This window comes from Artemia franciscana, chromosome 9 (assembly GCF_032884065.1).
Source record: "Artemia franciscana chromosome 9, ASM3288406v1, whole genome shotgun sequence".
Taxonomy (NCBI): Eukaryota; Metazoa; Arthropoda; class Branchiopoda; order Anostraca; family Artemiidae; genus Artemia; species Artemia franciscana.
In genome coordinates, this window is record NC_088871.1 from 2,111,518 (window position 1) to 2,125,368 (window position 13,851).

The following is a 13,851-nucleotide window of genomic DNA, read 5'->3' on the forward strand; positions in this document are numbered from 1 at the left end:
CCTGATAAATTTGGTGTTGCAACTGTTTGGCTGGACCTGTTTGTAAACAATAAAAATTCCCGTTTGTTTATTTTATGATTCAATTTGGCAACAAAGGAGAGAATTCACGATACGAAAAAATCTTAATAATTGTCTAACAACCACAAAAAAAATTGAAAAAAATCCTGGTTTTCAGATATTAATAGACCTAAGACGGAGCCAGGGAGCAAAAAAGGTTTTTATTTCTATATCCTTGGTGCTTTAATAAAATAATAATAAAATTAAATTCAACAAAATATTTAATATCAAAAATAAATATCCAGAGTAAATATCATAGTGACAAATAGTGTCACATCACGTCTTTGGATTAACAGACAAGTTTTTGGTCCATGCGTCCCATCTAAGGTGTCACGATTTTTCCACAATTTTAAACATTTATACTTTAGGCTTCTTTTTTGTACTTGCCCCATCTCCTTTAAATGTAATAACCCTAAGAAATCAATTTTGTAATATCCCCCCCTCCCGATCCACTCTGTGCTTAAGAATCCTCAGGCTTGGTACAGTGTGTATAAAGAATGTGTTTGATGTCAACAACAGCAACAACTGGCTTGAGTTTCAAAATTTATGAACGAACATTTGTCATTTTGATGGAAAAAATTGAAAAAAGTAAATTATCTTATTTCAGCGTCCAGAAACGTTATCTTTTTATACGAAAAAAATTGTTAGAATATCGAAAGGGATGAGAGACAAAACAGGAAAAGTTACAATAAAATAATCAATAGATAATAAAATTATAAATATAATGTAAAATAATTTTTATTTGTATTGTTATTATTATTGAAAAACTATTATACAGTAAGTGCTGAACACAACAGAAAAGAGAAGAAATTAAATAGAGAAAAGAAAACAAGAAAACAAATTGACTTGAAGACAAACAACAAGTTAATTACGCAACGGAAAACATGGATATTTAGTTTTCGACAGTAAATATCAAATAAACAAAAACGATAGAATAAATAATAAAGTGGAAAGCAATATAATAAAAACTGTTCATTTACGTGTAAAGTTATCTCAGTAATGATTTTTTATCAACAGTGTTCAGATTAATGTATCTACGACTACTATCAGCTCAACGCAGCACCAAGCCGCCTGAAGCCGACACAGCTACGCACGCTCCTCTTCCAGCTGATGCATTTTTTCAAACTTTGTAGAAAGGCCTTTCCAAGCTTTATTAGGACTCAGCCCCTTCCCAAAAGCACTAATCCAGGGTGACTTCTGGCCCCTGAACCAGCAATGTCTGTGCTTCTGGCCCAACAGCAAGTATGGTGAATGTAGTGCTACTACCACTACTTCTAACAACTCACCGCAGCACCAATTCGTCTGAAGCCAACACAGCTACGCACGCTCGTCTTTCATTCCAATTTATTCAAAGCCTCCCTCTTTAAACCTCCCAACTGATGCTTTCAATTCACGATTGATTTACGTTTATCAATATATACTTTTATAACTTTAGTATTATCTATAATCACTGTTTGTTTTTGTTTTTTTCAGTTATGAAAGCTGATTCAGACTTCTCTTTATTATCAAGATCTGAAGTGAACAAGCCGAAGTTGCTGAATGAAATGGGTGATGTTGATCTTAGAACTTTCAATCAAAGTAATTCCGTTGGAACTCCACAACTTGGAAGGACAACCAGTTCAAGCTCTGTTGAAGGTAATTAATAAGGTTGTTTCTAGTAAACAACATTTATATTAATCTCTTATAATAATAATTTATTTATCACCCACATGATACATAAAATAAATATGAAGAGTAAGAATTAAAAAAAAAGAGAAAAACAAAATGCACACGCAAAATCAACGAAAGAAACGAATAAGACGGTGGTGAGAGTATAGGCGCGCAGATGCTGTACTGGAGAGTTTTCTGTGTTGGATCTCCGATTTTAAAGCTAAATCAGGAACTGATAATTTGCTAACAAAAATCTGGTTTTTTATCCAAGGTGGAAGATACAGAAGGAATTTGCAAAATTTTAAATAATTTATCCGAATTCTTTTTAAATTACCATTATTAAGAAGGGGGAAAAGACCTGAAGCATAAAGGACAGAATGATCACAGAAAGTAGAATAAAGTTTGGCCAGCGCACGTCTATTATGCTTCCCTCTGTTTGCAACAATCTTTGTATAGCCAATCTGGATTTGTTTACTTATATCACAAACAGTACGCTGACGCAAGCTCGAAAGATTGTTAGCAATAGAGATACCAAGCCAACGGATACAATCAACAAGAGCAATAGTGAAGTTATTACAGTGAAGGGAAGTAGCGGTAGTACAGTTATATGGAAGAAACTCACATTTATCTACATTAAGTTTAGGCCAATGTCAGAAAATTAATGTTATGAAATACTACAAAACAAATATGTACTTATGGGTTGCATAAGGATTAAAAAGACCTCTTATATTTAACATCTCTTTCCAGCCCATGACGTCCACTGCCTTTTCCCCTCGATGTTGATAAATACCCTTTTTTTCCTATATTCATTGATAAATGCCCTTTTTGGCATTTTGTTTGATAACAAGTGTCTTGAAAAAAGAAATTGGTTTTTTTTATTTGTTGTTACGGTTCAACTCTGCAGCCCTGGTGAAAGTATGATACTGCCCTAAAACCTTCCTAATTTTGAAACAACCAAAAGTGGTTTCATGATATGAATAGGCCTAACATTTGTTACACGTCAATTATACCGACCACATCAATATTTGGACAACGTCACTTGGAACATAGCGAAGAAACTCATTTAGCTTGCAATGTGTAGTGAATAGTGTCTGACCATGGATGTTAAAATGAAGATTTGGGATTAGCCAAGGACTGAAGAAGAGGCAATTAGACTTTTTCAGGATAAGGGGGTGTTGCCCAAAACAAAGCAGTACATCAATATGACTTTATACTATTTCGATAAGGAACCTTTTTGGAACTGTGCAACTAGGCCATGTTTGAAAGAAGTCAATTTGCGTGCTGGTTGGTGGACGGCAGTGACGGCAGAAGGCAGAGCTCCTTTCAGCGCGACTCCTACTGACATCTTTGTCTTCTAGGTGGCCTGCTCCCCATAATTTTCTAATGTAGTTTCCATAATACTGTTTATAAAGTATCATGATATTTTGGTATATTAAACAGTTCGTGGTAACGAACTGTAGTAAGGAGCGACCCAGCTCAATAGTAAACGAAACTCTAAAAAACGGAATTTTGATGCTAAAATATACATCAAAAGAATCAGATTTTTATGCTGATTTTAAATATATAAGTTTCATCAAATTTAGTCTTTTTCATCAAAAGTTACGAGCCTGAAAAAATTTACCTTATTTTAGAAAATAGGGAAAAACACCCCCTAAAAGTCACAGAATCTTAACGAAAATCGCACCATCGCATTCAGCGTATCAGGGAACCCTCTAGCAAAATTTTTAAGCTCCTGTCTACAAAAATGTGGAATTTCGTATTTTTTGCCAGAAGACAAATCACGGGTGCGTGTTTATTTGTTTTGTTTTTTTTTTTTGTTTTTTTTCCCAGGGGTCATCGTATCGACCAAGTGGTCCTAGAATGTCGCAAGAGAGCTCATTCTAACAGAAATGAAAAGTTCTAGTGCCCTTTTTAAGTGACCGAAAAAATTGGAGGGCACCTAGGCCCCCTCCCACGCTCATTTTTTCTCCAAAGTCGACAGATCAAAATTTTGAGATAGTCATTTTGTTCCGCATAGTCAAAAACCTTAATAACTATTTCTTTGGGAATGACTTACTCCCCCACAGTCCCTGGGGGAGGGGCTGCAAGTTACAAACTTCGACCAGTGTTTACATATAATAATGGTTATTGGGAAGTGTACAGTCGTTTTCAGGGGATTTTTTTGGGGTTTTGTGGGTGGAGTTGAGGGGAGGGGGCTATGTGGGAGGATCTTTCCTTGGAGAAATATGTCATGGGGAAACAGAAATTCAATGAAAAGGGTGTAGGATTTTCTAAAATTACTATAAAAAAAACAATGAAAAAATAAACATGGAAAATTTTTTTTTCAGTTGAAAGAAAAGAGTAGCATTGAAACTTAAAACGAACAGAGATTATTACGCATATGAGGGGCTCTAAAAATACTTTAGCATAAAGAGCGAGGTATTTAAGAGGAGATAAATCTTTATGCTATAATATTTTTAGTAATTTCAACTGTTTATTCTACGGCTTTTCTGATTCAGGGGTCATTCTTAAAGAATTGGGACAAAACTTACGATTTAGTGTAAAGAGCGAGGTATTAACGAGGGTACAAATCCCCTCATATACATAATAAAAATTAAAGAATATAAAAGTTTGTTACGTAAGTTAATTCTAAAGTTACGTATATTTTTTGCTAATAAAATAATTCGTTAAAAATTAAAATTAATAGTTGCCTTTTTATGTAACCGAAAAATTGCATGGCAACTAGGCCTCCTTCCCCATCCCTTATTTCTCAAAATCGTCTGATCAAAACTAAGAGAAAGCCATTTAGCCAAAAAAGGATTAATATGCAAATTTCATTTTAATAATTTTCGTGTGGAGAGTCAAAATCAAACATGCATTAATTCAAAAACTTTCAGAAATTACATAAAAAACTAGTTTTTTTTAACTGAAAGTAAGGAGCGACATCAAAACTTAAAACGAACAGAAATTACTCCGTATATGAAATGGATTGTCCCCTCCGCAATCCCTCGCTCTTTACGCTAAAGTTTGACTCTTTGCCACAATTCTGCTTTTTAAAACAATTAAAAGCTTTAGCGTAAAGAGCGAGGGATTGCGGAGGGGACAATCCATTTCATATACGGAGTAATTTATTTAGGATTAACCTAACTTCACTTGTTGGTGTGGTCGTTATAATTGACAAGTACCGTCTTTATTTTGATTTCTTTTGCAGTTTGAAAACTTTTTATTAAACTAGGAAATCTTAGAAAAAATAAACTTTATTTTCGTTTGTAATATTTACTGAAAATTTGTAACTTTGGGACTTTGGGAAAATTGGGACAAAGTAGAGTCATTACTAAAATACACAAAAATATTTTCTTAATCTACAAGCATATAACCAAACATCGAAAATCCTGTTTTTCCACGAATGGTTATCACATTGAAATCAATACCGGCAAAATATTTTCATTTAAATTTTCACTTTTGCTTTGTGGATTCCTAATTAATTAGTCCTCCGTGATGCTAATTTTATTGCTTCATAATATGTTACCATACAGGCATAAGGTTATTCAGACAAATTTAATTCAAGTAGGGTGAGTAAAAAACAGTTTTTCAAAAAAAAAAATTTGTCGGTAAGAAACTGTAATCTATTTTTTATCTTTAAACCAATTATCCAATGGGTTGGATATTCTTTTTTCTTTTTTTGTCTCTCTTTTCATCCCAGTCAAGAAGCTTTTGTGTGAGCCACCTTCTATCTTATCAGAATTAACACCCAATGGAGTGTTCATTCACATTCTTATTTCTTCTTTTCCTTTTTTTCCATCCCACTTTATCCCATGGGATGATAGGGAATTGAGTAGGACCCACGTCCCATTCTTAGAAGCTTCTGGTTCGTCCACCTCCCACTTTATCAGCATGACCATCCAGGTAGTTAGACATTCGTGATCTTTTATCTTCTTTTCCCCTTTTTTCCCCCTTTTTTCCCCATTTCTCTCTTTAAACCTTCTGCTTTGGCCGCCTCCCACCTTGTAAAATAGCAAAGAATAGTTTATTTTTACAAGCAATAATGGTTTAGAATTAAAATTCCAACTAAATGGCGTTAATACTTACAACGAAAAAAAGAAAAAACACGAGACTATAACTAATTAAACACTGACATGTAAAAAGGAACGTACGAATTGGCAAAACGGTTTGTTCTTGGTGTAGGCAATTGCAGTCTCACTTTGTTAGCTGTCCATGTGTTTATTTTATTCCTCATAACTGGTGATAGAATATCTCTATATTTTTCAGTTCTAAGAAGAAATTGACCGAATTTGAAGATCAAACCCAAACGACGTTCGTGAAGGCACGATAGTTGTAGGAGAAATGCTGCTGATTGATAACTTGAATCTGTGTCTGAAAGAATAACTTTAAAGGCTCTTTTTGCTAGTGACTCAAGTTGATCGCTTAGGTAACTTGTGTTGCTGACTTGAGGGTCCCATACAGGGCAAGCATACTCTAAAATTGGTCGAATGTATGTAAGATAAGTCGGGACACAGAAATACCCAAACGACGTAGTAAGATAAGGTTACGCATCGCACTCTTTGCCTTTTTTGTGATTATATCAACATGAACACTTTAACGAAGCTGTCAGCGCTAAATGTGACACCGAGAATTACAGCCGAAGATGCACTAAGAAACGGTGGAGGAGGAGTCCAGTGGAGGAGACAGAGGATACAGTGGGGGAGATACGGTGGAGGAGGGACTTCAAGTCCCTCTTAAGAGGATTAAAGCAAAGGATTTTGGTCTTACCTTCGTTGATGTGAAGGCTGTTGAGTAGATCGTAGTACATTGGTTTTTAAAGTTGCTCATTATTGCATCACTGAATGGGAAAACTGCCTCGGAGTTTTCAATGAGATATTTCAAAAGAACTGACAAGTCGTTTACGTACTTAAACCTGTCCTCAAACTCAGAAAGGGCAAAGTTTATAACTGCTAAAAAGAAGCAGCGCTGCAAGTTTCGTGCCTTGTGGGGCACCACATGTGAGCTCAGCTCATTCAGAGTTGGTATCTCCGGGCAAGAGGCTGTAGACGTACTGGAAACTGTCTTGAAAAAATCGGTCACTGAAAGAAGAATATGCTTGCGTGCGCCTTTTGCGCGTAAATTTGTCACAGCTATGAAATGGTGAATAAGGTCAAAGGCTTTTCGGTAATCCACTAGGAGAAGATCCACGATCGTACTTCCTCGGTCAAGCCCCTCGACAATTAGGTGATACATTCTCACTAAGTGAACAGTTTTGCTGCTTCCTTTCAAGCATCCGTACTGATATGGGTCAAGAGAAGGATAAAGCTATGACACCAAGTCGCGGGTATGTAGACGTTTCTACCACCTTAGACAAGCTCAGGGTTATTGAGATGGGTCGGAGTTGGTCGCAAGATTTGGGACCCTTCACTTTGGGTATGACGCAAACGTACGCTATCATCCGAACACTAGGGAACACTTCCTCTTCGAAGCACTTATTAATACTGGAGGGGATTGGCAAGGAAAATAGCAAATTCACGTAACAACATTAAAGGAAGCTCGCCAGGTTAGGACGCACTGTTCCTATTCAGCTTCTGAAATTCCTTGTAAACAGCAAACTCGGAAATTTCACCTACATTATCAATCTCTACTTCAGTAATAAGAGACTCGATTTCTGAACTGGTGAAAAGGTGGTACAGATGCCAACAAAAAGGAGTTCACTTCCGTAGCCGATAATAAGGTACCATCCTCTTTCAATACCCTTAAGTCACTGGGTGTCGTTTTACAAGCAAGTCTTTTTACTGACTAATGCCATTTGCGTAGATCTGTCGTAAGTAAAGGTATAATTTTGCCCTTAACACATCGTCTCTTCGCTCGCCTGTTCAGTTTGACAAAATTGTTTCGTAACTTGGCTGGAGCAAATGAATCGCCATTGCTGTGGAGGCGGCAGCGAGTCTTAGTTAGGTCCTTGAGGTCCCTTGTGATTCATGGTTTATCAGTGTCTGTAACGGTAATGACTTTAGTCAGGAACCGAGCATGGAACTTCTCCTGAATTAGGCTATATAGCTTAGAGACTTTGACGTTTATTTTCGGCTCGGACCAAATGTCATCAAATTCGTAGTTCCCGATCCAGAGACCGAACGTAGAAATTGAATCTCTTGTTAGCGGTCTTATAATAGTTTTGACTCGTTTGGTTCTGGGGATTGCTAAATTATGCTTCCCAGAAAATTATGAAATGATAGGAATTTTTGAGGGGTCCTAGGGACCGTGGTGCATCATATAGGTCTGTAAGGTTCGTTAAGATCAAGTCAAGAATGGTACCACTCGGATGGGTTGGTATTGCGACAACTTGCCGCAAATCCAAGATACTAGAAACCTACTGTTTGTTTGGTTAAAATGATCTGCAATTACTAAGGCAGGGGAGGCATACTTTTGGCGCATTTTGTCTATGAAAAACTGTATGTGCTCAATAAGTTCTTTCCTGTTTCATGTACTCTCAGGGTAATAGGGCGAAGCGACTATTAAACACGAGAATCTTCTTGATAAATGTGTCGGTTTGCATTCCATCCACAATATTTCATGGTCGGAGTCAACTGGATCCCTTAACAGCTTTGACCGCAGATTGTCCGGAAAGTAAAGTCCTACACCGCTTCCACGACGATTCAGGCCACGGTCGTGACGAGTATTAAAGTAGCCAGTGTATCCTTTAATGCGCGCTGACTCAGAAGTAATGTCCCAGCATTTACTTATTATTGCGATTGAGGTGTTGTTCTGCTGGATTATAACTTAGAGTTTTGTCGAAAAACAGTGAGGACGTAGAGCAAGCGGTATTTTGTCACAATCTTGAATCGCAGCTGGTTCACTATACCAAGGAGTGAGTGCAAGCGGAGTTTCATGAGCAGAAAAGCAATTTACTGTTATTAGGCAACTTGGTCTACGCGGCAGGGCTCTAGTCTTGATCCTAGTTGAAATTAACGCTTGTATCTTCATCCCCTTTTCGAATCTACCTTCACGTTTCTCGCGATGGGAGTGTTTGATAGATGTGGCTATAGTAGAGCCATCTGGTGGTGCTTTTAGAAGTCCAAATAGCATTAGTCTACACAATGTAGATGGTGCCCGATCAAGCAAGGTGAATAAAGTTCAAGTGGGTTTGATCTTCTCGTATTTAATTTGCATGACTATAGCACTAAGCAAGGTTAGGGAAATTAGTCTTTGGTTATTTACACCATCACTGCAGGAAACTCGGAAAGACTAGCATAAAACAAGCTAAACTGAGATGAAGAGGTTCAGCTATTTCATTTTTCATTCCCACTTTATACCATAGGATAATTCAGAATGGGGTGGACTGCAGTGGTGTCAATTCATAAAAATGCTGGTCGATGGAGGGTGGCTAAGTCAAAGTTCTGTCATATCCACTAAAAACAAAAATACACAATACTATCAAAATAATGATCCACAGTGAGGTGAACTATAAATAACAATAAAAATATAAAAATATCCAAACGCTGGAATAAAAAGATGGTATTTCAAATCTCCGCATCCAAACAAACATCCAATAAAGTCGCCACAATAAACAAATAAAAAGTGACATGAAGACACTCCACCCCAAAATTTTAACAAAATTAATAAACACTTATTAGCTGTTTTTGAACTAATTTTATTATTAACTAGGGATTTATACGAAGCTACTAAACATATCCCCATTATTTGTAATGCTATGACGTGGTGAAAAAAGGGATCTTTCAGATTTTATTAAAGACAAATGAGCTCAAGAACTACCACGGGTCAAATGGAATGATAATCAGCCAATGAAATCTGATTATCATCCAGAAAAACATATTTTGCAAATAAAAAGAATCAGGCGAGAGAGACTGAACTTGTTTTATCATGTAAAGAACAGAATGGGAAGAAGGAAAAGATCCAATGGAGGAATATTTAGTACAAAATTTTTGTTGTTGATTTACCAGGGTAAGAAAGCGGGCTAGGCTGACAATTTTCCAATATACGCAGAGCTTTTTTTTGCCTCTGACGGGGAAGAATATGAGTCTTAAAAATCTAGGGGGGAGGGGTGCAAAATTTTCGATTTTTCAGTAAAAGTACCTAAAAAGGTATTCCCGCTCTTTCAAGCTTCTGCTGTGGCCACCTCCCACTTTATCAGCTTGATTTTTGGTCAGTCTTCATTGTGTTCCCCCCCCCCCTAAAATTGGCCGTTCTCTTTTGTCTTTTCCCTAACAGGCTAAAGTCTAAAACTATTCTGTTAGATTCTTGTAAAATTATGGATACCATTAAATATGTGATTAATATATTCAAAGACAATATAAACATTAGACTGCTAATCTTTTTTTTCTTTTTTTTTGTAAAATGCATTGTTTTCGGCCAGATTTTTTAAGGCGATAATCAGCGTTTTCAATGTTTCTCCTGGTCTTCAACGCGCCTCCAATGTTTAAAATATTCTGCTTGTCAAAAGTCTAGTCATTGAATTTTTCAAAAAGTTGGTCAGTCACTTGTCAATAGCTAAAAAGTCACTTAAATACGATAAAAGCATATTTGTGCATACTTATCAAGTAAAAATTTAAATCAATAAAACTAAATAATATCTATATTCCCAAGTATCTCTTTACCGTTCCTTATTTTTTTTTTCATTATACGGAAAATTCTGATTTTCCAGAAATTGGTCAGTTCAAGAGGGACCCCAGGCAAAGAGCACAATCTTCAAAAGCTTATCAACACGGTGCCAGTCTTAAGGATCTGAGTGAAGAAGAACTAGTACGAAAAGCAAGAGAGATGGAGGAAGAAATGGGTGCTATTCAACCACCTCCACAACCCAGCATCCCTCCACCCAGTTTAATGCATCCAATGCCAAATTTCGGATATATGAATCCACCAGTGGCTAGCTTCTACCCCCCTGTAAGTTCTTCAAACTGCTTTATTTTCTGATGTGGCTTTTATTTATTTTTGATTTTGATCATAAATCTCATAAGAACCACTGAATATCAAGAAAGAATTTTTCCATCAAGAAATATCAAGAAATTTCATCAATATCAAGAAACATATCATTATGAAGGCCTTTTGGTTGTGGCCTTTGCCTGCTTTAAGGTTTTACATGAACTTTTGAACATCAGAGATTATTCAAAATTAATGCGGATTTCGCACCAAGTAGCACCTGGAATCTAAAGGAATAAGAGATTTCTGGACATTTTGCATCCATAACATTTAGAATAATGACTAAACGTACAATTTTACAATTAATTTATTTTCCATTAATTTACAAATAATTTATTTATTTGGATACCATTGAGTGCCAATTCACAAACATGTCGGGGGGGGGGGCAAAAATATTGGAAAACGCTTAGAGTGGAGGGACCAGGATGAAACTTGGTGGGAAAAATAGTCACAAGTTCTAGATACGTGATTGACATAACTGGAACGGATCCGTTCTCTTTGGGAGAGTTGGGGGGAGGGTTAATTCTGAAAAGTAGAAAAAATGGGGTATTTTTAAATTACGAAAGAGTGATCGGATCTTAATTAAATTTGATGTTTGGAAGGATATCATGTTTCAGACCTTTTATTCTAAATCCCGACTGGATCCGGTGACATTGCGGGGAGTTGGAGGGGGAGGAACCTAAAATCTTGGAAAACGCTTAGAGTGGAGGGATCGGGATGAAACTTGGAGGGGAAAATAAGCACAAGTCCTATATACGTGATTGACATAACCAGAACGGATCCGCTCTCTTTGGTTGAGTTGGGGGGGAGTAATTCTAAAAAATTAGAAAAATGAGGTATTTTTAACTTACGAAGGAGTGATCGGATCTTAATGAAATTTCATATTTAGAAGGACCTCGTAACTCAGATCTCTTATTTTAAATCCGACCGGATCCAGTGTCATTGGGGGGGGGGCGGAAATCTTGGAAGACGCTTAGAGTGGAGAGAGATCGGGATGAAACTTGATGGGAAGAATAAGCACAAGTTATAGATATGTGATTGACATAATTGAAACGGATCCGTTCTCTTTAGGCGAGCTGTTAATTTGGAAAAGTTAGAAAAATTGAGGTATTTTAACTTAAGAACGGGTGACCAGATCTTAATGAAATTTTGTATTTCGGAGAAACTCATGTCTCAGAGCTCTTATTTCAAATCCCGACCAGATCTGTTGACATTGGTGGGAGTTGGAAGGGGAAACCGAAAATCTTGGAAAATGCTTATAAATGTCGTAGATACGTGATTGACGTAACCGGACTGTGTCCGCTCTCTTTGGGGGAGGTAGGGGATGGGGTTCAGTGTTTTGGCGAGTTTGGTGCTTCTGGACGTGCTAGGACGATGAATATTGGTAGGCGTGTCAGGGAGTTGCACAAATTGACTTGATAAAGTCATTTTCCCCGATTCGACCATCTGGGGGGCTGAAGGGAGAGGAAAAATTAGAAAAATTGAGGTATTTTCAACTTACGAGTGTGTGATCGGATCTTAATGAATTTTGATATTTAGAAGGACCTCGTGACTCAGAGCTCTTGTTTTAAATCCTGACCGGCATTAAGCTTCTGATTTTCCTTTTAAAGCAATCTATTGATTCTTAAAATTTTGCTAGAGCTCATACCATATGAGCTCTTGGCTCTTCCGACCTCGTCACAAGTGCCATATGAGCTCTTAGCTCTTGTTTTTTAGATGCTTTCGTCCATCAGGTCAATCTCAACTAAGGGATTAACCTTGTTCCTCTTCCCCTCTCCTGCATACATGTAGGGTTAAATGGGATGGCAGACACGTCCACGCACTGGACCCTCTCTTGAAAGTCCAAAGCAAATACAAACAAACAGCATGAAACATGTTCATACATAATTAAAGCGTGTGTAAATACCCGCATTAAATACATGACTGCACATATATCTGAATGACTGCACTAGGAGCGGGCCTACTTCGTGATCTTCAACTGTTTGTTGTGTTTTGCATTAAAATAAGAAATAGCCCGTACAGGCTGTGCAATTTTATATTTTTTAACTGTTCCTGTTTTTCTGTGCGAAGGTGGTAATTGGCGTAATAAATTCTTTCCTCTTTTATAGTCTTTCCTCTGTGTATTTTAAATTTAGTAATTAATTCCTGTCTGATAGCTTGATCTAAATTTATAATTATCCCTTTTTTCCTTTTAGGGACAAATTCCATATCCACAATTGCAAGACCCGGATATCCAATTGGTACCTCCTCCGCCTCACTTGATGAGGAGGAATTTTTGAAGCTGAATGTTTGTGTGATTGCATGTGCTATCTTTGTTTATAGTTCTGTTGGTTTCAATTTTAATAATTTAAATATTAATTTTTATCTGTTATCATTCTCCGTATTCATTTTGGTACTGCTTGAAAGTCTAGTTTCTAAATGCGTCAAAGGCTTTCTCAAGACATTATGGCTCTCTATATAATGGGAAACTATAATTAACAAAAACTTTTCCGATACATACTTCTGTTTTTGGTCAATGAATCTTTTGAAATGCCCTCCTAGAACATTTTCTTCGGTCATTATTAACTAATTACCGTGCACTGTGGCGTCATTTACCGATGGTAGTTGGCTATAGTGAGACGGGCACTTTATGTGGATGAAGGATGACAGTTGGCGTAATAAATTAACAAATAATGTTTTCCGACACATACTTCTTCGGTCATTATTAACTTATTAACGTGCACTATGACGTCATTAACCATGGGTAGTTGGCTATAATCTTCGGTCATTATTCACTCATTACCGTGCACTATGGCGTCATTTACCGAGGGTAGTTGGCTATAATGAGAGAAAGGTTGAGATGGCTACGGCACGTTCTGTGGATGAAGGATGACAGTTGGCGTAATAAATTAACAAATAATATTTTCCGACACATACTTCTTTGGTCATTATTAACTCAATAACGTGCACTATGGCGTCACTTACCATGGGTAGTTGACTATAATGAGAGAAATGTTGAGATGACTACGGCAAGTTCTGTGGATGAAGGATGACAGATGGCGTAATAAATTAATAAGTATTGTTTTCTGACACATACTTCTTTGGTCATTATTAACTTAATAACGTGCACTACGGCGTCATTTACCATGGGTGGTTGGCTATGATGAGAGAAAGGCTGAGATGGCTACGGCACGATCTGTAGATGAAGTATGACAGATTGCCAAAAATCGTCCTTGTCAGTCAACCATCTAGGGCGAGACAAAA

At 37.0% G+C, this 13,851-nt stretch overlaps 1 protein-coding gene across 1 annotated transcript in view; it reads left to right on the forward strand.

The window, feature by feature from the left end:
• Window positions 1-12,979, forward strand: part of LOC136031542 (PHD finger protein 3-like) — a 151,024-nt gene extending 138,045 nt beyond the window's left edge. The window contains exons 26-28 of the mRNA XM_065711212.1: window positions 1,531-1,692; window positions 10,334-10,572; window positions 12,804-12,979. Coding sequence (XP_065567284.1) covers window positions 1,531-1,692; window positions 10,334-10,572; window positions 12,804-12,887 — 485 coding nt within the window. The 3' untranslated portion in view covers window positions 12,888-12,979. The remainder of the gene's footprint in view (window positions 1-1,530; window positions 1,693-10,333; window positions 10,573-12,803) is intronic.
• Window positions 12,980-13,851: the final 872 nt, after the last annotated feature.